The 21,523-nt window shown below is 44.7% G+C and overlaps 1 protein-coding gene across 1 annotated transcript; it reads left to right on the top strand.

The window, feature by feature from the left end:
- The first annotated feature begins 199 nt into the window (after positions 1 to 199).
- SNCG (synuclein gamma) lies at positions 200 to 20,121 on the top strand. Its single transcript, XM_064145671.1, has 5 exons — positions 200 to 539; positions 6,641 to 6,682; positions 7,554 to 7,681; positions 18,411 to 18,497; positions 19,717 to 20,121. The coding sequence occupies exons 1-5, from the start codon at positions 419 to 421 to the stop codon at positions 19,735 to 19,737; spliced, it is 399 nt and encodes a 132-aa protein (XP_064001741.1). The 5' UTR covers positions 200 to 418; the 3' UTR covers positions 19,738 to 20,121.
- Positions 20,122 to 21,523: the final 1,402 nt, after the last annotated feature.

The raw sequence follows: 21,523 nt of genomic DNA, 5'->3' as shown, positions 1-21,523 counted from the left end.
AAAAGCCTCTCTCTTCACATAAGAGCATCCTCGAGTGAGAGAGCTTTGCAGCATATTTTACAGCTTTATCTGCCTGGAAATTTTCCAGGCAGTCCCTTACCTACCGATGTCATCCTCCTCCTCTCCCCCTCCCTTCTTGAATCTTCCCAAGTAGATCCATATCATTAATATTTCAGTATCAGCTGCTCACAGGCATTGGCTACACTGCAGCACACTTCATCAATAAGAGCCAGCAGCGGCTGTGAGGTTTGCCTCACTGCCTTCATCCAGCAGAGCAGTAAGAGCAAAGCCAGAGATCAACAGAAAAACTGAGTATTCACTGAGGGCAAGGCTGCATATTGCAGTCTCAGTCTTGAAGTGATTTTTGCTGCTGTCCCTCGCTCAGATCATCTAGATAGTGCACTAACAAGAAACAAGAATGGATGTCTTTAAGAAAGGTTTCTCCATTGCTAAAGAAGGTGTGGTGGCAGCTGCAGAAAAGACCAAGCAGGGAGTGACAGAGGCTGCAGAGAAGACTAAAGAAGGGGTGATGTATGTAGGTAAGAGAATTGTTTTCAGTCTACATTTGCACATGAACCGATGCGTAGCTTATCTCTGAGAAAATCTGGGGAAATTATGTTGTGGCTAAAGCTTGGGAGCGGATGACAGGCATTCTGGATAACATCCCCTGCTCTGTCACAGAGCCACTGTGTGTGAACTTTGGGTGCTTCAGTTTCCTCAGCTGTAAATTAGACACAGAAATGGCCAGAGCTAATAGAATGTTAAGGAGCAGATGCCGAGATGAAGATTTCTGTTATGAATATTCACTGATGGTTTCCAGGTAGAGCCACTCACTCTCCAAGCATCTGACCACTGCTGGTCTCTCATCTCAGCTCCATGCTGCAAGAGACAAGCCAAGGAGGTCCCCAAGAGGAGCCAGCAGTGCTATTAAGTGAGGACTGCAGGATATGTCTGCTTCCCCACAAACATGTCATTTTGTCATGAAATCCTTTTCTTGTTCACTGACCTGTTTTGGTGCCCCTGCATGCATTACATGACTTTACAAGAGACACCTAAATTCATTTTGGCCAAAGGATAGGATCTAGACAACAGCACATGTAAGACCTCCCTCAAAGTTAATGACCTGTTTCAGAAATCTCTCTTTTCAAGGTGACCCTTGAAACCTTCTATCTCCATTATCTAGCACATACAATTATATGGCTGGGTGGTCAGATATTCCAGATACTGCAATATTCAGGAAGTCTTAGTTCCCAAGACTGATTACCTCACTGCTGAGGTAATCAGCAGTAATCACTGCACCTCATGCAGCTTTTAAGTTTGCTAGATGAAGGAGAGAGTGATATTTTTAGTAGGAAAGTTTACATGCTGTTTCTTCCTGCTGTCATGCTGCAACATCCACCGCTATATGTAGACAGAAAGAAATCCTGTAGCTGCTCTAAAGCAGCTCTGTTGACAATAGGTACAGAAATACGTTTGTGTGTTGATGGTAGATACAGAAATAGACCTGTTCATTAGAAATTAAATACAAATGTTTTGTGTAGTAGGTTTGGGAATGTCTTAGTCCCCAGACTTCAAATACTTTACTGTTGGCATTCTGTAAGTGAATGTATGTAAAAGTTCACCTTTCAATTTGAAGCTGACTCAGAGGAAAGAAAGAAAGAAAGGAGGGAAGAAAGAAAGGAGGGAAGGAAGAAAGGAAGGAAGAAAGGAAGGAAGGAAGGAAGGAAGGAAGGAAGGAAGGAAGGAAGGAAGGAAGGAAGGAAGAAAGAAAGAAAGAAAGAAAGAAAGAAAGAAAGAAAGAAAGAAAGAAAGAAAGAAAGAAAGAAAGAAAGAAAGAAAGAAAGAAAGAAAGAAAGAAAGAAAGAAAGAGAGAGAGAGAAAGAGAGAAAGAGAGAAGGAAAGAAAGAAAGAAGGAAAGAAAGAAAGAAAGAAAGAAAGAAAGAAAGAAAGAAAGAAAGAAAGAAAGAAAGAAAGAAAGAAAGAAAGAAGGAAAGAAGGAAAGAAAGAAAGAAAGAAAGAAAGAAAGAAAGAAAGAAAGAAAGAAAGAAAGAAAGAAAGAAAGAAAGAAAGAAAGAAAGAAAGAAAGAAAGAAAGAAAGAAAGAAAGAAAGAAAGAAAGAAAGAAAGAAAGAAAGAAAGAAAGGAGGAAAGGAGGAAAGGAGGAAAGAAAGGAAGGAGGAAAGGAAGAAAGACAGAAAAAGAAAGAAAGAAAGAAAGAAAGAAAGAAAGAAAGAAAGAAAGAAAGAAAGAAAGAAAGAAAGAAAGAAAGAAAGAAAGAAAGAAAGAAAGAAAGAAAGAAAGAAAGAAAGAAAGAAAGAAAGAAAGAAAGAAAGAAAGAAAGAAAGAAAGAAAGAAAGAAAGAAAGAAAGAAAGAAAGAAAGGAAGGAAGGAAGGAGGAAAGGAAGGAAGGAGGAAAGGAAGAAAGGAGGAAAGGAGGAAAGGAGGAAAGGAGGAAAGGAAGGAAGGAAGGAAGGAAGGAAGGAGGAAAGGAGGAAAGGAGGAAAGGAAGGAAGGAAGGAAGGAAGGAAGGAAGGAAGGAAGGAAGGAAGGAAGGAAGGAAGGAAGGAAGGAAGGAAGGAAGGAAGGAAGGAAGGAAGGAAGGAAGGAAGGAAGGAAGGAAGGAAGGAAGGAAGGAAGGAAGAAAGGAAGAAAGGAAGAAAGGAAGAAAGGAAGAAAGAAAGAAAGAAAGAAAGAAAGAAAGAAAGAAAGAAAACAGCATCCCTTTAAACAGTTAAATTAACCACAATAGCCAAATGTTACAGCTAGGGGTCAAACTGCAGCATAGCTGCTGCTCCAAACGCTTCTCGATTTAAGTGTCAGAAAGGGCTACTCTGAGCTTTTAGACAGAATTCCTTCCAGTTCTGTTCAATCATGCTGTGATTGTCCATGCTGTGACCTGGTTTGAATTTTTGCACAGCCATGGCATACAGAGTCTGCTCAGGACATTCTAACCTTTCCAGTAAAGTTTTGAATATTCTGCTTAAAGCCAAAATCTGTGAATGAAGATCAAGTAAAGGTCAAGGATTGTTTTCTCCTTTTATTTTTTGACCGGTATACTGCTGATTCCTGTCCTGTCGTGCCTTGGATCTTATTCACATGCTTTGCCTTGAATCTTATTCAGTTCCAGTTGCACACTGGAGGATGTTCAGTCCTTTGGGGGAAATTCAGTCTTTCCCAAGCAGGAAAAAATGCTGATTAGCTCAGAGAATTGATTCTTAAATGAGCAGAGGAGTTGGAGGCTGGGTATATCGATTGAAACTGGAATGATTAGTATGTTGTTCATGCTGCCTTTTCTCATTCTGTTCCACGTGAACAGTTAATCAGAGACTTGAACTGTTCCTTCCCTGTTCCTTCGTTTCAGATCCCCATCCCAGCAGCTTGGTCTAGAGTGTTATGAGACACAAACTGAAATTTTGGATGCTAAGAGAAAATAATGCTTTTATAAAAGCTTGATGGTCTTTTTAGAACATCAGGAAAGAGAGGAAAAAACTTAAAGCCTGGGTTGGTTGAAGTGAATCTCTGACTTCTGCTCAGGTTTCTGTTAATTCATTGCTGCTCTCCAAGGAGGATCCCAGATGTCTGAGCATAATCACCACTACTGGTGAGTCACTTTCTTCCACCCCAGGAAAAAAAAGATAATGCTTATTCAGGGGCACCCTCCTTGAGTGGGCAGCGTCATGAGGGCACGGTGGCCACTTTGTCCCTTCCCTCTGAGCCATGCAGCTTCAGTTCCCACAACCCATGGCAGGGCCAGAGATGCCTCCTTGCTGTGCTAGCACTGCAATGCAGCTCACAGATGGGCTGGTTAGAGGTGCCGCTGTCACTGGGGAAGTCATGAATTGTGGGGTGCTCCTGCCTTGACCTGTGGGTTACTGAACATGTAGAGAAGAGAGTGTATGAAAGGGCAGAGAGAAATCCTGTAGCATGGGCCACCTTTGCACTTAGTAAAATGGCAGACTGCTCTTCCAGTCATAAGAGCCAAAGTGGGAGTGGAATCTTCCAAGGTGAATATGTACTCAAGATGTGATTCAATGTGCTGTCTTTTTAAGGTGGTTTAAGTAGGGGGATAAGTGGTGCTGAAGGTAGTTAACAAAGGTAGTACAAGGCTGCATCAGAGTACTGAGTTTAAGGTCATTAGTGCTGTTCCATGCTAAATTCAGGAAGCCTCAACAAAAAGAATTTCTAGTTTTCCAGAATGGCTTTCAGTGATATGCTGCAGAAAGCCCCAGTGCACCAAACTCTACTTCAGTGAAATGACTCCAGTACGAACTCCTGCAGGACTTACAGCACATCATAATATTCTTCTCTACAAACAATTTCTTCCCACTGCACTGAACTCTACCACCCTTGTGATACCCAAGCTCTTACAGATGACTTGCAGCACTCAGAAGAGGCAGAATGCATGAACTTCTAATTCTCTGTGCACAAGCTGCAGGCAAGGACTAATGAGTGAAATGAGATTGAGCATCAGGTGATTGCTTTCTGATTCAACAGATGCGGGTTGCTGGCAAGGGTATGCGGCAGAAGGTCGGATTTCATGTGGTGCATAATGGATGCTGAGCCTGAGTCATTGGGTGTGGTCAGGAGACTGGGTAAGGAAGATGTGGCAAGCTCTCACCAGGCTGAAGCCGTGGTCCTTCCCAATGCCGTTGCTTCTGTCATGAAGTGGATTCAGGGGGGTTTGTTCTATCTGCATCCCTCCTTTCTGGAATTACTTTCGATCAGAAAATATGTCAGCCTGCACTCTCCTGCCTCTGCAAAAGGATCAAGCCCAGACAGTCACCTTAAATCAAAAGTCTGGTAAAAGCATGTACAGAAGTACAGCACTTGTTTCACTATGTGATTGCTGCAAAACAGAAAGATATGCAAGGCTAGTACAGCATGTTACATACTTTGTTTACCTAACAACTGCTTTTTGGCCACAAAAGAGCGAAGAAGAGTTAAGCTTGTACATCTGTGTCTGATGTGAGAAGACCTTGTATGTCAAATCAATATTGTAGCAGTCTTCTATTCAGATGGCACTGGGAGGGAAACCGAAACAGGGTGGCAACTGAACTGTGTGCATTTGGCCCACTCAGGAGCTCACATTAATGGCTTGAGACTTGCACCTTCTTTTCTCACTGCTGTGCTTCTGCACCCATTTATATATGATGGCTATTACTAAACTCAGTTTATACCAGTACACCTGTGTTATACATCATCAGGAGCTGCAGTAACAAGTATAAAGTACAGGATTTCATTTCTTCAGTCTTAACACACTTTGGGAGGGTGGAGTGAAATGTTGAGGGCATATTGTTGTAGAATAGCTTTGTTTTGCCCCAAGCAACCATCACAGCCACCAAAATAAACTCACAATTAAGAACTACATTCAATAACACGTAACATGTATTGGGCAGAACAGAGTTGGACTGGATCTATTGTTATCAGGGCACTGCACCTGTTTTGCTTTTGGGCTGTTCATGAGAATGAGATGTGGTTTGCAGTCGAATTCTCCCACCACACCCATGAATGCTCCAATACCTCTGGAGTTAAAGATCTGCCTCTCTATTTCTAGCATTTTGACAGCTGGCCAGAAAAAAACTTTTGTGGTACCAGTATGAGAGACTTGAAATGAGCCTGGATTGGTGCAGGTGGTTTACAAAATACAGTAAAATAGGACCAGCAGAACTTTTTTGGCATGTGTTTATTTAACATCCAACAGAGATAAATTTGACCTTTTGTTTTTGTGATATGAAAAAGCATTTAGGTGCTGTAGAGGCTGCCCATCTATCATATGATTTAACATATGTGCTGCAGTATACAAAAAGTGGAGATGTATAGGAGGTCGCTTCCAGCAAGTCACTTCAAGCTTAGAGGAAAACAATAGAGAGTATTTATGCCTTAAGGGCTACATGACTTGCAAACCGAATGCTCTCACATCCTGTTAGCTTTTGTGCTTTGAGAGCAGCAAGATAAATTACAATGTCAGCATACATCTCATAATCTGAGATAAAAAAACTCTGTGTTTTGTGTATTGCTGTGAGCAGGCACTTACAGCCCATGCTGAGGCACTGAAGTGGGAATCTGATAAATAGGTATGTAGAAAGTGGATGGTCGTTCTGTAAATTCAGCTTCAAGTTTCTCCACACTCTTAGAGGTATAGAATGAAGCTTTGAGAGACCACTGCAGACAAATATTCTGCTGAAAAGCAGGGGAGAGTTGCAAATGTGGCTGCTTGTCTTGGAAAACTGAATGAAGTTAAGTGAGATGTTTCCAAATGACTTAATGTACATTCTACTTTTACAGTTAGGTTAACATTGACTTGCCTCTGCTTGACTGTTTTCTTTTTCATTTCTAAATATTGCTGGGACAAATTTTCATACTTCAGCATGATATAATCAAGATTTCTCAAGTCTAAATATTTCCAGATAATCTGGGACTGAAGTTATCCAACTGCTGATACAAAGGTATTCATTACCTTTGTTGGGGAAGAAACCTGGTCCCTTCCACCTGCTCTACAAATGCCTTTGTGTCTTATCAGGAGGTACCAGAAGCACCACAGCTCCTCACTGCACTTCCCAAGAACAGAAAGTCATCTGTGTCCAGAAACCAAGGGGTTCTTTGCCAAGTAGCACTGATAGACCATGTGTTTCCTTTCACAGGTACCAAAACCAAAGAAGGTGTAGTGCAAAGTGTGACCTCAGGTAAGAACACAGCCCTGAGAGAGGTGTGTAAATCTGTGTGGTATGTTGTTGGACCTCTTGATAAAGCCCTCACTTCTGCCAAGTAGAAGGTCTCTAGGGGACACCACTGATCTGCATGACCTTCCATTCGATGAATGGAGGATGCTTGCCAGGACCCATGGTTCAAGGCCTGGTATTTAGAGTGTACATGGGTAGGAAAAAATATTTAATCAGTAAAGCAGGTCAAAAATATCTAACAAATGTTATTTGTCAGTCTTGGATGATTCACAGCAATTTAGACATTTCACAATGTCAAGAGTGCTGCTTGGCGTGCAGCAAGGGTTTACTTGCGTCAGATCCTGGGTGGCCAAAACTGTGATCCTGGGGATACTCCTGTCAGGCAGTCACAGAGTCAGGGACTCCAAGGGAAACTTCTAGGTTTCCCAAACTCCCAAACAGGGCAGCCAAAACGGACTGCTTGGGAGACAGATGAATGAATCCTTTCCATGGAGAATTTCATAATGATTGCTTTTTTATTTCAGCCCAGGTATGACAAATGAAACAGAAGGTGCCCAGAGAGGTCATAACCAGTCTGTGATGCAAAATGCCTTACTTGCACAGTTGTCTCTTAGAATCTCACAGTGAATTTGTCATTATTCAGTTGCCCACAAAGGCTGCCAGGTTGCAGTGCTGCCCTCTGAGCAGCATTTTGATTTGGAAAAATCCCTGCCGTGCGTGATTTAAACTCAGACATGATATCACATTAGAACTCCAAATAAAGACTGCACCAGGGCTTCTCTTACCTCAGTGCAATTGTTTGTTGTCCCAGTGAAGCTGGCAGTGCCTTGGTAGTGCCTACTTCATTGACTTTCTGCTTTTGTTCAAATCTCAGTTGCTGAGAAGACCAAAGAGCAGGCCAATGTGGTGGGAGAAGCTGTTGTAGCCAGTGTGAACACAGTGGCAAACAAGACTGTAGAAGGAGCAGAGACCATTGTGGCCACTACAGGAGTTATAAAAAAGGTATGTTTGTGTCTTTGGTGATATACAGGACAGGACAGTGCTATCTGCAAACATTTACAGTCGATGGTTTTACCTGTTCAGTGAGGGAGAGGTTTTCAGCACTACCTGGTTTTCTATCACACTTAATATGATTGTGCAATACCTGATAGCATCACAGAATTGTTTAGTTTGGAAGGGACCCTATGGCCATCTGATTCAACACCCTTTGGGTCAGTAAGAGCAGTTTGGTTTTTAATACCTCCAAAATATCCCTGAGCAACTCATGCCAGTAACCTCACAGGAAAAACAAAGAAGCTTTTTGCCTTCAGGTGGACACAGCTGATTTGTTCCCATTGCCTCTTGTGCTGTCAGAGGGTACCTCAGGCGAGCGTCCAGCTTCCCATTTTCTGATGAACATAGAAGGCAGTTTTCCCCAGAGACTTGAAACGTGACAAAGCTGCAGTGAGCACCTGGCTGGAACTAGAGATGTGCTAAGTTGTGAAGGAGGGGAGCTCAGGTCCTGCCCCGGGCTTTGGGCCGGCAGCAGAGGGCAGCAGCAGCTCAGGCAGAGCCAGGTCCTGCCGGGAGCTCGGCCCTCCTGATCCGCTCTGCTCTGCTCTGCTCTGCACAGCAGCCAAGAACTTGTTGATAAAGGCTGCGTGACAGTCCACAGATTAAGCCAGACTCAGACAAGACGTCTTCTGTCCCGAAGCCTAATTTGACAAACACATGCTTCAAACAGGGGGATTTAAGGGGCATGGGAAGGAGCAGAACAACTTTCTAGATGAGGGCAAAGTTGCATCATTAGAGAGGATGCTCTCACCGGGTGGTAACAAACAGCAACCATTTGTATAGTACATGAGGACAGTGTTTGGCAGCTCTTTGGTAAGCTCGGCTGTGTTTCCCCTGCGCAGAGAGCTGTGGTCAATGGCATTGATAGCAACATGAGCTGGATGAGTCACAACAAGCCCAAACCCAGAATCAAAGCAAAGCAAGGCTGGCCAAAATTGTTAGGATTGTTCAGACAGTTGGCTGATGAATTTCCTGATCTGCACATAAACACATTGTGATGTGAAACAAAACTTCTACACACCATATAAATCCTGAGAGAATAGCTTAACAAAAGAGACCAGCAGCCACGAGTGACGCAAAATGTCCTCCTGAAAGCATGTGAAAACGGCAGATACAGAAGTTCTGCTGAGCCCTTGGGATAAAATTAATCTCTATTCCCACAGGGAGCTGCAGGAGTTAGGCTGCAGGAGTGCAAACAGTCAGGCTACTCCCTCCTACCTTTTGACTGACCAGGCATAGGGTGATAGACCCAGGAGAGCTAGGAATTTGCTGACAACAGGAATCTGTCCTGCAGATACCAAACTGTCTCCTTCTGGCGAGGGTTGAGTAGTAGCAATCCTCTTACTCATCCTAAGTGAGAGCTTTTCCTCAAAGACTGATGAGCTACAGCTTACAGGTGTTGATTTTAGAGCTCAAACTGGTAGATGTTACGTGTAGCCATTCTGGCACAGATAGTGCCTTAGGAAACTGGTGATTCCCTTACCCTCAGTAGTGGCAGTGCCGACTGTAAGCATCATACAGGCTGCAAGCAATACACAAAGTTGTGAATTTTCTAGAGAGTTAAAACATTAAGCACCCAAACTGTCCTGCTATCTTTTGTTGGTGTCTGCCTCAAAAATAGGGACTTATCAACAGATTAAAAAAGGGGGTATGTCACATGCCATAGGACAGACTAAATGAGGGAGCTAGGAAGCTGCTTCGGGTACAGTACCATGATGTTGTGTGAAATAGCAGAGGTCATCAGCAGAATGAAAACAGGAGGAGAAAGGCAAGACAAAAGAAGCTGTAAGAGAAAGAAATTAATGAAGAGTGTTTCTCTGAAAGAGGATTCATCTACTCTACTGGTTTAGTTCAGTGTAGGAGTGGAAATCTTGTAGTCATCTCACCATACCTTTTGCATCTGCTAGATGCCTTTAAGATAGCAATAACATGGAAGACTGAGATTCATATGTGCACTGTGTGCATCACAACTGCTAATGGTTGATTGCCACAGAGTAGAGGGATTGTACTGGACCCTTGGAACAAGCTGTTTTGTCTCTAGATCTGCTCCTGTTGTGCTGCACAATTTGCTAATGGAAATATAGCCAAAGGCTGCCAGCAGCAGCATCAGGCTCTCTAATGCAGTTGAGTGACTCACTGGAGATAGACTGAGAAGAGTGATGAAGTATAACACTTAAGTGTTTAAAAAGCAAATATCTGCGGTTATGGCAGTGCAATCCTGGAACTATGGACAAGAATTTTAGCCCATGGTGTTTGAGAGACCTGTCACATCCAGTCCTCAGACTCGTTCAGGCTCCATTCCTTCCTCCTCCTTTCATAGAATCAACCAGGTTGGAAGAGACCTCCAAGATCATCCAGTCCAACCTAGCACCCAGCCCTGTCCAGTCAACTAGGCCATGGCACTAAGTGCCTCATCCAGGCTTTTCTTGAACACCTCCAGGGACGGTGCCTCCACCACCTCCCTGGGCAGCCCATTCCAATGCCAATCACTCTCTCTGTCTTTCTAACTGCAAAGAGCAGTTGCCAGTCTTTTTTTCTGTTTTCATCTATCTCTGCTGTTGTTCCTTGCTGACTTTATAGAGGGCTTCTTCAAAGCTCCTAGGGATTTGTGTGAATGCAGGGCACTGAGCAGTACTACAGGATGACTGAAATCTGGGGAGCTGAGTGGCCTAAGAGGCATGTCCCCAGCTCAGCATTCCCAGTATTAATATCAATTGCAGAGAGCTTATTGACATTTAATCTGCTCTTGCCAGCCGGGATCAGTGGCAGGCACATACCAGCAATGAGTGGGGAACTCAAAGGATTCTGGATTAACTTTTGCTTGGGGCAGCAGCCATGGGGTGGTTGAGCTCTGCAGATGTATCATATGATGATATTAGCCATGGGACTACCCTTCCTGGAATATGGCAGGCATTGAAATGTGGTTGCACGTGAGGCAGTTGGCAGCCTGCTGCTCCTTGCTGCCCTCAGTGGGAGCACCCAGAGACAGGCAGAAGGAAAGGGGGCTGAAGTAACTCTATGCTTATGGAGGGGTGCCAAGCACCAGATAAGTGCAACCTTGAATAGAGTCGGCACAGCCTTGTAGGGCTTTGGCACAGGGCAGGGCACTGCTGAGTGCAAAAAATTATTGACTGATTTGGAGGAGTTTTATAGCATTTTCCTAAAAGATCTGTAAGTTAAAAGATGTTAAACCCTTCCACAATTTTTCCAGTATACAAAGTAATGAGACCCATCAGTAATGTGGTTTATCTGTGGCTCTACATCCACACCAGTCCCTGGGGTGGACATTAAAGGATTTCAGTGAGCTAACCACACAGTGAATACCCCTGTCTTAGAAGAGGATTAATTCATCTTCTGTATGACACAGCACAAAAGTTTGCTGCATTGCAGACAGCACGTGGTTAGGAACAGCCGCGTGTATGCACACACAAACTCACCAAGTCTCCCTCAGGGACTAGAAGGATTTCCCCAGTAGCTGATGTTTCCCTGCACCCTCCACCTAGATCTTCCCTTTCGATCTATTTGGCCTGCCAGCTTTTATATGTTCTCCTTGTCAGTTCATGGCTCTGTCATTTTGGATTGAGTTTGATCTCTTTGTTTATCTCACTCCATGAATCCTTTGAGAAGTTGTCAGCGATGTGCAGCCGCTGGGCTGGCTCGTCGGATCGCAGCGTTTCTCTCTGAGCTTTATCTAGCACACAGACCACACCTGCACCACTGCTCCTCGCTTCTCTGACCACTGCACATTTGGAACACAAATGGTTGATGTTCCTGGCCTTAATTCTCTTCACTCAAACCGTGTGACACCACCAATGCTGACAGTCACACCAAAGGAATTAGAAGCAGAAACAGAGGATTGACCTTCCCTGCTTAAATTAGATTGGGCAGGAAGAGTGACACCCTAGAGAAAGTAACCAAGGGCATCTGAGAGGCCACAAAGGGCAGAGCTGCTAGGCAGGAGAGGCAGGGAAATCAACAGCTGAACTACCTTACAATTAAGTAGAATAAATAATCAAAACTCTCTCTTTATATTCAGGCTTCACTGTACTTCAGCGATGCTTCCCAGTGTTACTCTTCAGCAGCCCATGACGCAGGGGAGACAGCAAAAACATCATGGAGTGGCATACTCTGCCACTCTGTATTACTGATGCTGTTACCAAATTCATTTTCACTAAGTCAGGAAATAATACAACACATTTTTCACACACAGGAGAGCTGTGGGTGGCACTGGTGAAGCCACAAAGGCCACGAGACTGTGCGCACTTCGTGGCTAAAGGATGTGCCCCTGTAATCCCTTCAGATAACAATGTAAACATTCAAACATATTAAATGTTTATTTGTATAAGCAGTTCCAGGAAAACCTAAGAGAGCCTGGCTCTGAGCTGGAGTCCACCTGGATTTGCAGGGAAGACAGGAATTCTGTGCACCCATCTGCCTGTCCTGTCAGTGGGACTACTTGCTTTAATCATAGGTTGACCTCTTAGAGCTGTCAACATCACTTTGAGCACATTCAGCCCAAAACCCATCCAGGACAGCCTGATCATAGAACCTGTCAGGTTGCCTGAGGGCTTGCAAGGGAGTGGTTTGGGGACACTGCCAAGTAGTGCTGCTTCTGCTGCAACACCCAAGGTCGAGAGCACTACAGGAGGCTGAACCTTTCTTTGCCTTATCCAAGTCATGCCTCACTATGGGCAGCTGAACTTGTAGCAGATTAGGTTGACAGTAAAACCCTTCTGGTTTTACCACCTTAAAATAATACTAATAATACTGCTAACAGCAACAATAATAACCAACAACTCTCTTGCCCCCAAATTTGTTGACTTTTTGGTGAAGTAATGTTCCAGCACCCAACATTTAGAGTCTGCATGCTTTCTCTGTTAGATCAGGAAGACAACCCTGATAAGGTTGTTTATCTCAGAATTTTTAAGGCTGGCAGACAACCTCACTGGCCTATAATGTAATATGGATAAAAATACAACTTCTGTTTCATGGATGGGCTCAGACAGCAGAACATACAACACAGCTGCTGAGCTGAAAGAGAGTATTTCATAGAACCTGTGAAACAGAGGAATATGAAGAAACAAACTGTAATTATTTTTTCTTCCGAAATCTGTGGACTTTAAAGAACTGTTTTTAGAAAGCATGCTCAAATATCTGAACCTGAGCTTACAGTATGCTTTATTTAAGGCCTTTTAGCATTTCTTTTTTATAAGTGGCAGGTCTTTACTGAGACTTTAATTTATGATCATAGAATCGACCAGGTTGGAACTATGGACAAGAATTTTAGCCCATGGTGTTTGAGAGACCTGTCACATCCAGTCCTCAGACTCGTTCAGGCTCCATTCCTTCCTCCTCCTTTCATAGAATCAAAGTCACTCATAGAATCATGGAATCAACCAGGTTGGAAGAGACCTCCAAGCTCATCCAGTCCAACCTAGCACCCAGCCCTGTCCAATCAACTAGACCATGGCACTAAGTGCCTCATCAAGGCTTTTCTTGAACATCTCCAGGGATGGCGACTCCACCACCTCCCTGGGCAGCCCATTCCAATGCCAATCACTCTCTCTGGCAAGAACTTCCTCCTAACATCCAGCCTATACCTCCCCTGGCACAACTTGAGACTGTGTCCCCTTGTTCTGTTGCTGCTTGCCTGGGACAAGAGACCAACCCCACCTGGCTACAGCCTCCCTTCAGGTAGTTGTAGGCAGCAATGAGGTCAGCCCTGAGCCTCCTACAGGCTGCACACCCCCAGCTCCCTCAGCCTCTCCTCACAGGGTTTGTGTTCCAGGCCCCTCACCAGCTTCATTGCCCTTCTCTGGACATGTTCCAGTATCTCAACATCTCTCTTGAGTTGAGGAGCCCAGAACTGCACATGGTACTCAAGGTGTAAAAGATATCCTGCCATACCGCTACATTTCACAACCTTCGTGAAATACTGTATTTATATATATAGATATATTCTCTTCTATGGTGTATATGTACTATATGCAAATATTTATGTATATGTGTATATATAAATTTATAACTTGTATTCCTTTAATAAGTTCTAAGGTCTTGTGCTTCACTTAACTATTATGCTAGGCTACTTGATTTTTCTCTCTCAGGGTTTTTCTTGGTTTGGTTTTGTTTTGTTTTGTTTTGTTTTGTTTTAGAATCATAGAATCAGTCAGGGTTAGAAAGGACCACAAGGATCATCTAGTTCCAACACCCCTGCCATGGGCAGGGGCACCCTACCCTAGAGCAGCCTGGCCAGAGTCTCATCCAGCCTGGCCTTAAACACCTCCAGGCATGAGGCCTCAACCACCTTCCTGAGCAACCCATTCCAGCCTCTCACCACTCTCATGCTCAACAACTTCCTCCTCATGTCCAGCCTGAACCTACCCATCTCCAGCTTTGCTCCATCCCCTCCCTAGTCTTGTCACTCCCTGACAGCCTAAAAAGTCCCTCCCCAGCTTTTTTGTAGGCCCCCTGCAGATCCTGGAAGGCCACAAGAAGGTCGCCTCAGAGCCTCCTCTTCTCCAGACTCAACAGCCCAAACTCTCTCAGTCTGTCCTCGTAGCAGAGCTGCTCCAGCCCTCTGATCATCCTTGTGGCCCTTCTCTGGACATGCTGCAGCATCCATGTCCCTCTTGTAATGTGGGCTCCAGAACTGGATGCAGTACTCCAGGTGGGGTCTCAGCAGAGCAGAGTAGAGGGGGAGAATTACCTCCCTCACCCTGCTGGCCACACTTGTCCTGCTGCAGCCCGGAGGGACAACCAGATCCTGGACTGCAAATGTACACTGCTGGCTCACGTTCAGCTTCTCATCCATCAGCACCCCCAGGTGCCTCTTCTCAGGGCTGCTCTCTAGCCCCTCACTGCCCAGCCTGCGTTTGTGCTTGGCGTTGCCTCCACCCAGATGCAGGACCTTTTAATTTATGATAGTTTTTCTAAACCAACTCATAATTTCTGAGGGGGAAAAAAAACATTTACTTTGTAAAAGCAGGAGGAGAATTACCAATTTTCTTCGTGGCTTTTCTTAGAACATTTTACCCCTTTTAATTTGGAGACAAACACTGAAAAGAATGTCAAAGTACTTTTTGTCCTCCACAGAAGATTGATTTTCATCTTTACTTTCGTTCCTAGCATGCAACTGTAAGTGTTGTAGCTGCTGTTGGTACCCGGGAATTTCTAGGTCTTCATCCAACCTGAAAACCCTAACATCACAGGATCCTCTTCTGTGTATTGTTTTCCTGACTGGTCACTGAAATGCCTAGCCAGCCAACACCCAGCTGCAGAACGCAGCCCTTCCTCACCTCACGCTTGCTATTCTGGGCAGGGTGGGAAGCATGTGAGAAAAAGGCTCTGAGGAGATGTCCCTAACACGACCTGACACCTCTTCATCCTGTGATTGTGCTAGTTCCCCCCCCCACACACAGAGTTTAGAAACACTCTCCAGAAACATGGTTGCTTCCATGTCTAAAAATAGATGGGTGAGTCACTCATATCCTTATGGAGCGGAGCCTCGGCAGACCGCATGCTTTAAGGGATACAATGAGCAGCACAGCAACTGAACTGGCATTCTTCAGCCCACTTACTGCTGTCAGATGCAGAGTCCTGAGGATAGTCCTCAGAAAGTGATCCCATTTTCTATGACTATTTCCACATCCTCCGGGGCTGAGCTGCCTGCCTACATGCAGAATTGGTGATCATAGAATCATAGAATCAATTAGGTTGGAAGAGACCTCCAAGCTCATCCAGTCCAACCTAGCACCCAGCCCTGTCCAGTCAACTAGAACATGGCACTCAGTGCCTCAGCCAGGCTCTGCTCAAACACATCCAGGGATGGTGACTCCACCACCTCCCTGGGCAGCCCATTCCAATGCCAATCACTCTCTCTGGCAAGAACTTCCTCCTAACATCCAGCCTAGCCCTCCCCCATCACAACTTGAGACTGTGTCCCCTTGTTCTGTTGCTGGTTGCCTGGCAGAAGAGACCAACCCCCACCTGGCTACAACCTCCCTTCAGGTAGTTGTAGACAGCAATGAGGTCAGCCCTGAGCCTTTTCTCCAGGCTGCACAAGCCCATGCCCCATAGAAAGGTAGGGTGCACTACACTTCTTTTTATATTCCTAGGAGCTGTCCCTAAGTTTACCCAATGCAGCTCAGTGCCTTAGGCAGAGTTGCCTTTGATTCACCTTCACAGTTTCACATGACAGCTGGTAACCCTACCCTCAAAAGCCCTTTGAAAACCTATGGTTGCAGCTATTGCAGTTGGTTTGCATCACAAGTTTCTTTTCTTTCCACTTGGCAGTACAACAAAACTGCTTGTAAATCTTCAAAATACAAATGGAGACTATTTCCCTGCTTTGGTCCTAAGTGCCCTGTTGAATTATAAGGTGTGGTCCTTTTATATGGCCACATATACATGGAAAGGTAAAACCTGGAGGTGGGATCAGGCTCCATAAGTTCAATGTGAGCTCATTTGCTGACAACAGGCAAGTTCACTTTTCTTCCAGAAAGGCTGTGACTAAGAGGCTCCATCAGAGCTGTGGCCTCTCCCCAGCAGCCTTAAGTCCCTGCTGCACCAGGAACTGGAGGCCAGAAACTGTTCTTGGCAACATGTGCAGTTTGATGTCATTAGGTTTCCTGGGCTTGCTTAGCATGGACCAGGATGATAGTAGCAAGAATCATTTCAGTTAACCATGTGATGCATGAAGGACACATTTGTTAGCAAAAAAAACCCCAAACCCAGACTGTGCTTTTCATCTGATGACACCCCCAGTGCATGACTCTCTCTATAAACAAAGTAATTGAGACTCAGCAGGGAGGTGAAGGGAGTGCCTGGAGCTGCAGCAGCCATCAGTGCTGCGTTGAGACTTGTATTTGGGCCATTTTCTTTCTTTTGTGGATTGGCCTCTTACAGCAGCTTCTGTGGAAGGCAGGAAGCCCATGGGAGGTCAGCCAGGTTGCAGTGCTTCCATCTCCCAGCTCCCCTTCCTGCCCAAAATGGATCTGAAATCCAATTTCCAGTTAAAATTTTCACGTAGTCTATCTTATATCTATGCAGCTCTGTGAAAGATGGCTGGTTTTTTTTTCCACATCATCTCTTCCCTAATGAAGTCCTAAAAGCAGCAGGAGTGTTCTGCTCTTCTGCTGATGAGAAAAGTTGTGACAGGGAAGGAAAACAATGGCATATGAAGAATAGAGTCTCCCAAAACACACAGAGCATACGGTTCTGTTTACAGTAAGTTAGGGACATTTGATTTGCACTGCATCTGCAGCAGCACCAGGGAAAGCAGTGGCATCATGTTTCCAAAATACTGAATTTTGAATGATATATCTCACTTTCATGCAAAATTTACCTAGCATATGTGTCTCAGGTTTCTTCTATAATGTCACTAAATTGATGTGGGAAGAGAATAAAAAGTCAGAGATTACTGCCAGGCAAGTGTGCTCAAAGGGAACAGAGAAGCTGAAATCTATCAGAGATCTTTGGTGAGCTGGGGCTGGACTACAGAGGTTCACAGGCTCACAGGATGTTAGGGGTTGGAAGGGACCCAAGGAGATCATTGAGTCAAACCCCCCTGCCAGGGCAGGACAATGCTATCTAACACAGAGCACAGAGGAACACATCCAGACAGGCCTTGGAAGGCTCCAGGGAAGGAGACTCCACAACCTCACTGGGAAGCCTGTTCCAGTGCTGTGTGACCCTTACAGTAAAGAAGTTCCCCCTTGTGTTGAGGTGGAACCTCTTGCTGCAACTTACACCCATTGCTCCTTGTCCTATCCCAGGCAGCAGTGAGCAGAGCCTGTCCCCCCCCATCCTGGCCAGCCCTCAGGTACTTATAAACATTTATCAAATCCCCTCTAAGTCTTCCCTTCTTCAGACTAAAAGGCCCCAGGACCCTCAGACTCTCCTCCTAAGCCATGCCCTCCTGTCCCCTAATCATGTTTTGTTCATTATCAGGTTCTGATACTTCTGTTTCCCCCTGCTGTTGCTTACTGATTCTCCACATCATTGTTGTTTTCTGTCCATCCCCTGTACACATCCAGTATGGTCAGGATTTTTGTCTTCCCCTATGACCAAATCACAATTAAAGTAATTGCTTAGTAATATAATATTTTCTCCTCTCCTTTGAGCAGGAAGGTAGCTGAAAGATGTGGGCAAGTAGCTAAAGGAGCCTGAAGTGGTTATGAAAATGCTTGGACTTGAAGCACAAAGAAGAGCTTATCCTTTGATAATGCCATTTCGTCTGAGGCAGGACATGAATGCTACCACAATACTGCTATATCTGGCTTTAGTCTACATAGTGAGTGCTTAGGGTAAGAGGTAGATAAGATAATGTGGGGAAAGGCTAGGCATAATCTGTCTTCCACTAGGTATGCATACTGAAGAAGTCAAAACTGATCCTAGTAACAGGAAAGAAAAATTCAGAATAGGAAGTGAATTTCTGTATGGAGAAGCCCCTAAACCCAGCTGTAAGATACTGAATTGCTTTTTCATAGACATCTGCTCTAGCAAGCTGCACAAAAAGTGGATTTTGATCAGTACTTGCCATCTAGTAAAACCCTCATGTTATTCATGTGTGCAATGCCCAAACTCATTTAATGCAGCCTGCTCAAATAGTCTGTCTAAGATGAGGGTGATGAGTCTGCATGTGGCAGTAAGGACAAACATCTCTCTTGTGACTTGGCAGGAGGACCTGGCTGCACCACAGCCAACCGAGGAGCCAGAGGCAGCAGGAGAGGGGGCTCTGGAGGCCAGCACAGGTGACGGTGGAGAGGTAAGGTTGTGTCATGGCTGTGGCCTCCCTGTGGTCCCTGGGCTCTCAAGACCACATCTGGGTTTGTTCTGGCTTACTGGCTCTTCCCAGGTCAATCTCCCCTTCGCTTTCTCTGGTTGTAGATCTGCCACCTATGGAGCCTGTCAGTATTCCCACTTCAGCGAGTTATTTGCCGCAAGAAACAGAGTTCATCACTTTTGCCACTTCCTTTTTCGGGGACCAAGAATTTGCCATGAGTGACAGATTGGGCAGATTGTAAACTGCTGCCTGATTTGGGCTGATTTTGGGTTGCAGATGCACAAATAATAGCTCATGTTTTCCTGTGGCTTTGTCATCACATGGAATAGATGGCTTTTTTTCCTGGTTGTGGCCGTGCTTTAGAAGAGCTTTAGACAGAAAGACAGATTTTTTGGGTAGGTTTTTCTCTAGCAAGTTTTATTTTTCTATAACAAGGTAGTTTTTCCTATATTTTTTCACTATTTACATTACTTCTTTTAAATTTAAAATCTATTCTATCTGCAGTGTCCCTTTGAAGCCCTGGGTCAAATGACAGTTTCTGGGTCAGTTTCAGGTCAGGAACAAGACAGGACAACCTCTTATTACCCAACATGGGTTCTTTAAAGGGACAAATGTTTCTTACATGCTATTTCTCTTAGAGTTTCTGTTCTAAGATCCTTGTCTGCCAACTCCACAAGCCCCACAGTACTGCAGGTACTAAATTCCCTGGTTTTCATCTTCTCTGAAGCCCAGACTGTTTTCACGTGCCTGAAGCTCCTGAAAGTCTCAGTGAGCACTAGCCACCACCCACCAGCCATTTTCCCCAAGCTTCTTGTCCCACAGATGAGCCCTGTTAGCCCTACTGACTTGGTGGTTGCATAAGTGCTAATGTCAGGCTGCACGTCAGGATGAGAGGCAAATATGGCAGCAGAAGGCAGAACACTCCTGCCCATGGCATCCCACTTCTGCATTAGCCCAATTTCCACTGAGTGTGACCTCACATCTTTGTTTTCCCTGGAGGTCTGAGTTGCAGTGGGAGTGTGTCTGTCATCCAGAAGGAGTGGATGATTTCTTTTCTGCACTGATTTCAGTCCTCATTGCTTTGTGATTGGTTATGGGATTGTATGTGGTGTCTTCCACCACTGATTTTTCTTCTAGTTTTGTTTGCCCATGCTTTCCACTGGAAATGTTTAAATGTTTTCCTGTCTATCTTCTCTCATAGGGTGAAAATGAAGGCAATTAATCAACTTAGGGACTTCTAGTCCAAAAGAGAGCATTCTGAAAGCATTCCAAGAGCTTAAAAGGAAATATTAGTTGACACTACAACAGGAAAAATCCCACTCTCCACTGGCTAACTACATTCAGCTCTGCAGTTCTTTCACTTGCCTCATAAACCAATGGCACAGCCTATCTAAGCCAGATTCCTCTGTAAGCAAGGTGCAGGCATGTACTGAGGTGTGTGACTCCTTCCCCAGCTCCCTCGTGGCTTCCCGACCTGCTCGCTTTGTGTGTTTCGGTCAGCCTCACAGAGCTGTGCCTCGTGTCCATCTGCTCTGGCACTTGGGATCTCTAGGTACCATGGAATACTTTTTATTTAATTAATAAAAAAAGTGTTTGAACAGGTTTACCTTTTTGTCAGTGTCATTTGCCTGGTTTAGACTTAGATCGTTCCAAACCCTGCCTGTGATAGTGTGGTATTAAAATACAAGGACCTCAGGACTGCAAAGGCCTTAGTTTGTCATGTAAAAGATAGGGAGTAATGAAAAGAATTGTATTTCTGCAGTCAGTAGTGGAGGTAGGCCAGCTTTCTGTCTGCCAGAGCTGAAAAGCAGAGCTTTCAGTTCTTAAGTATGCCCCTATGTTTTAAGAGTGTGAGGAGGAAACTAGAAAAAAAGGAAGCTTCATAAAGGAACGAGCAAGTCACATTGAGCTCAGCTAGCATTTGTTCTTTGCTGTTTATTCTGCTTGCTCCACAGTGTGAAAACTCTTTCCTGACACCTGTGGGTAACAAAGAGCTAGAAGGTAATTAAAGAAACATAATGGACACTGACCTGTTAGATCAGATCTGCATTACTACTGGCACGGCAAAGGAGGAGTTCTGTGAAAACTGTGAGGCAAATAAGAGGTGCCAAAGGAAAATTACCAATGCAAGTTGAACATCAGTGCTGGTGTTGGTTACAGCAGCAGGTCAGTCTGCAGACATGCTATTGAGTGAGAGCAGTAGAGACCTCCTGCATTCACAAGGATAGGAAAACAGGAAAATGTTGCTGCTGAAGGATGAGTTTAAAGTGTTTTAGTAAGTACGGATTGATAAATGAAGTCTCTAGCCAGGTGGGGGTTGGTTTCTTCTCCCATGCAAGCAGCAAGAGAACAAGGGGACACAGTCTCAAGTTGTGCTGGGGGAGGTCTAGGCTGGATGTTAGGAGGAAGTTCTTGCCAGAGAGAGTGATTGGCATTGGAATGGGCTGCCCAGGGAGGTGGTGGAGTCGCCATCCCTGGAGGTGTTGAAGCAAAGCCTTGATGAGGCACTGAGTGCCATGGTCTAGTTGATTGGTCAGGGCTGGGTGCTAGGTTGGACTGGCTGATCTTGGAGGTCTCTTCCAACCTGATTGATTCTATGATTATTTTCCATCCAGTGGTGGTATTTCATGCTGTAGCATGGAAGGGTCTAGCAAGTGTGTTGTCAGTCTCAGTCAAGCATTAATAATACATGTAAAGTTTTGCCTTGCAGAGACCACAGGGCTTCCATCCAGAGTGGACATTTGATCTCAACAAGCAAAGGGAACAAAAGAGCTTTGGCAGAGATAACAAGGTTCTCCAAGGGAAGTGTTGTCAAATATGTGCATACTCTTTTCTGATGTCCAGCAAAGCATCCGCAGAACTTGTCAGTTAAAGAGACTAGCTAAAATTGAGCCCAAGGTAAGGAGGCATAAAGGGCCATGATATTCATGCCCAGCAATGGGAGGCCAAAACCTATTGTTAGTGCTCATTAGAAAGAGATTGGGAAAAGCAGTCCCTGCTCCAAAGCT

The sequence above is a fragment of the Pogoniulus pusillus genome, chromosome 6 (assembly GCF_015220805.1).
Source record: "Pogoniulus pusillus isolate bPogPus1 chromosome 6, bPogPus1.pri, whole genome shotgun sequence".
Classification (NCBI taxonomy): Eukaryota; Metazoa; Chordata; class Aves; order Piciformes; family Lybiidae; genus Pogoniulus; species Pogoniulus pusillus.
The sequence above is the reverse complement of the archived record's forward strand: the minus strand, read 5'-3'. Positions and strand labels throughout refer to the sequence as shown.

Coding starts and splice junctions, on each gene's coding strand:
- SNCG (XM_064145671.1), top strand. CDS start 419: ATGGATGTCTTTAAGAAAGGTTTCTCCATTGCTAAAGAAGGTGTGGTG. Junction 540..6,640: donor AGAAGGGGTGATGTATGTAG/GTAAGAGAATTG, acceptor TTCCTTTCACAG/GTACCAAAACCAAAGAAGGT. Junction 6,683..7,553: donor AGTGCAAAGTGTGACCTCAG/GTAAGAACACAG, acceptor TTCAAATCTCAG/TTGCTGAGAAGACCAAAGAG.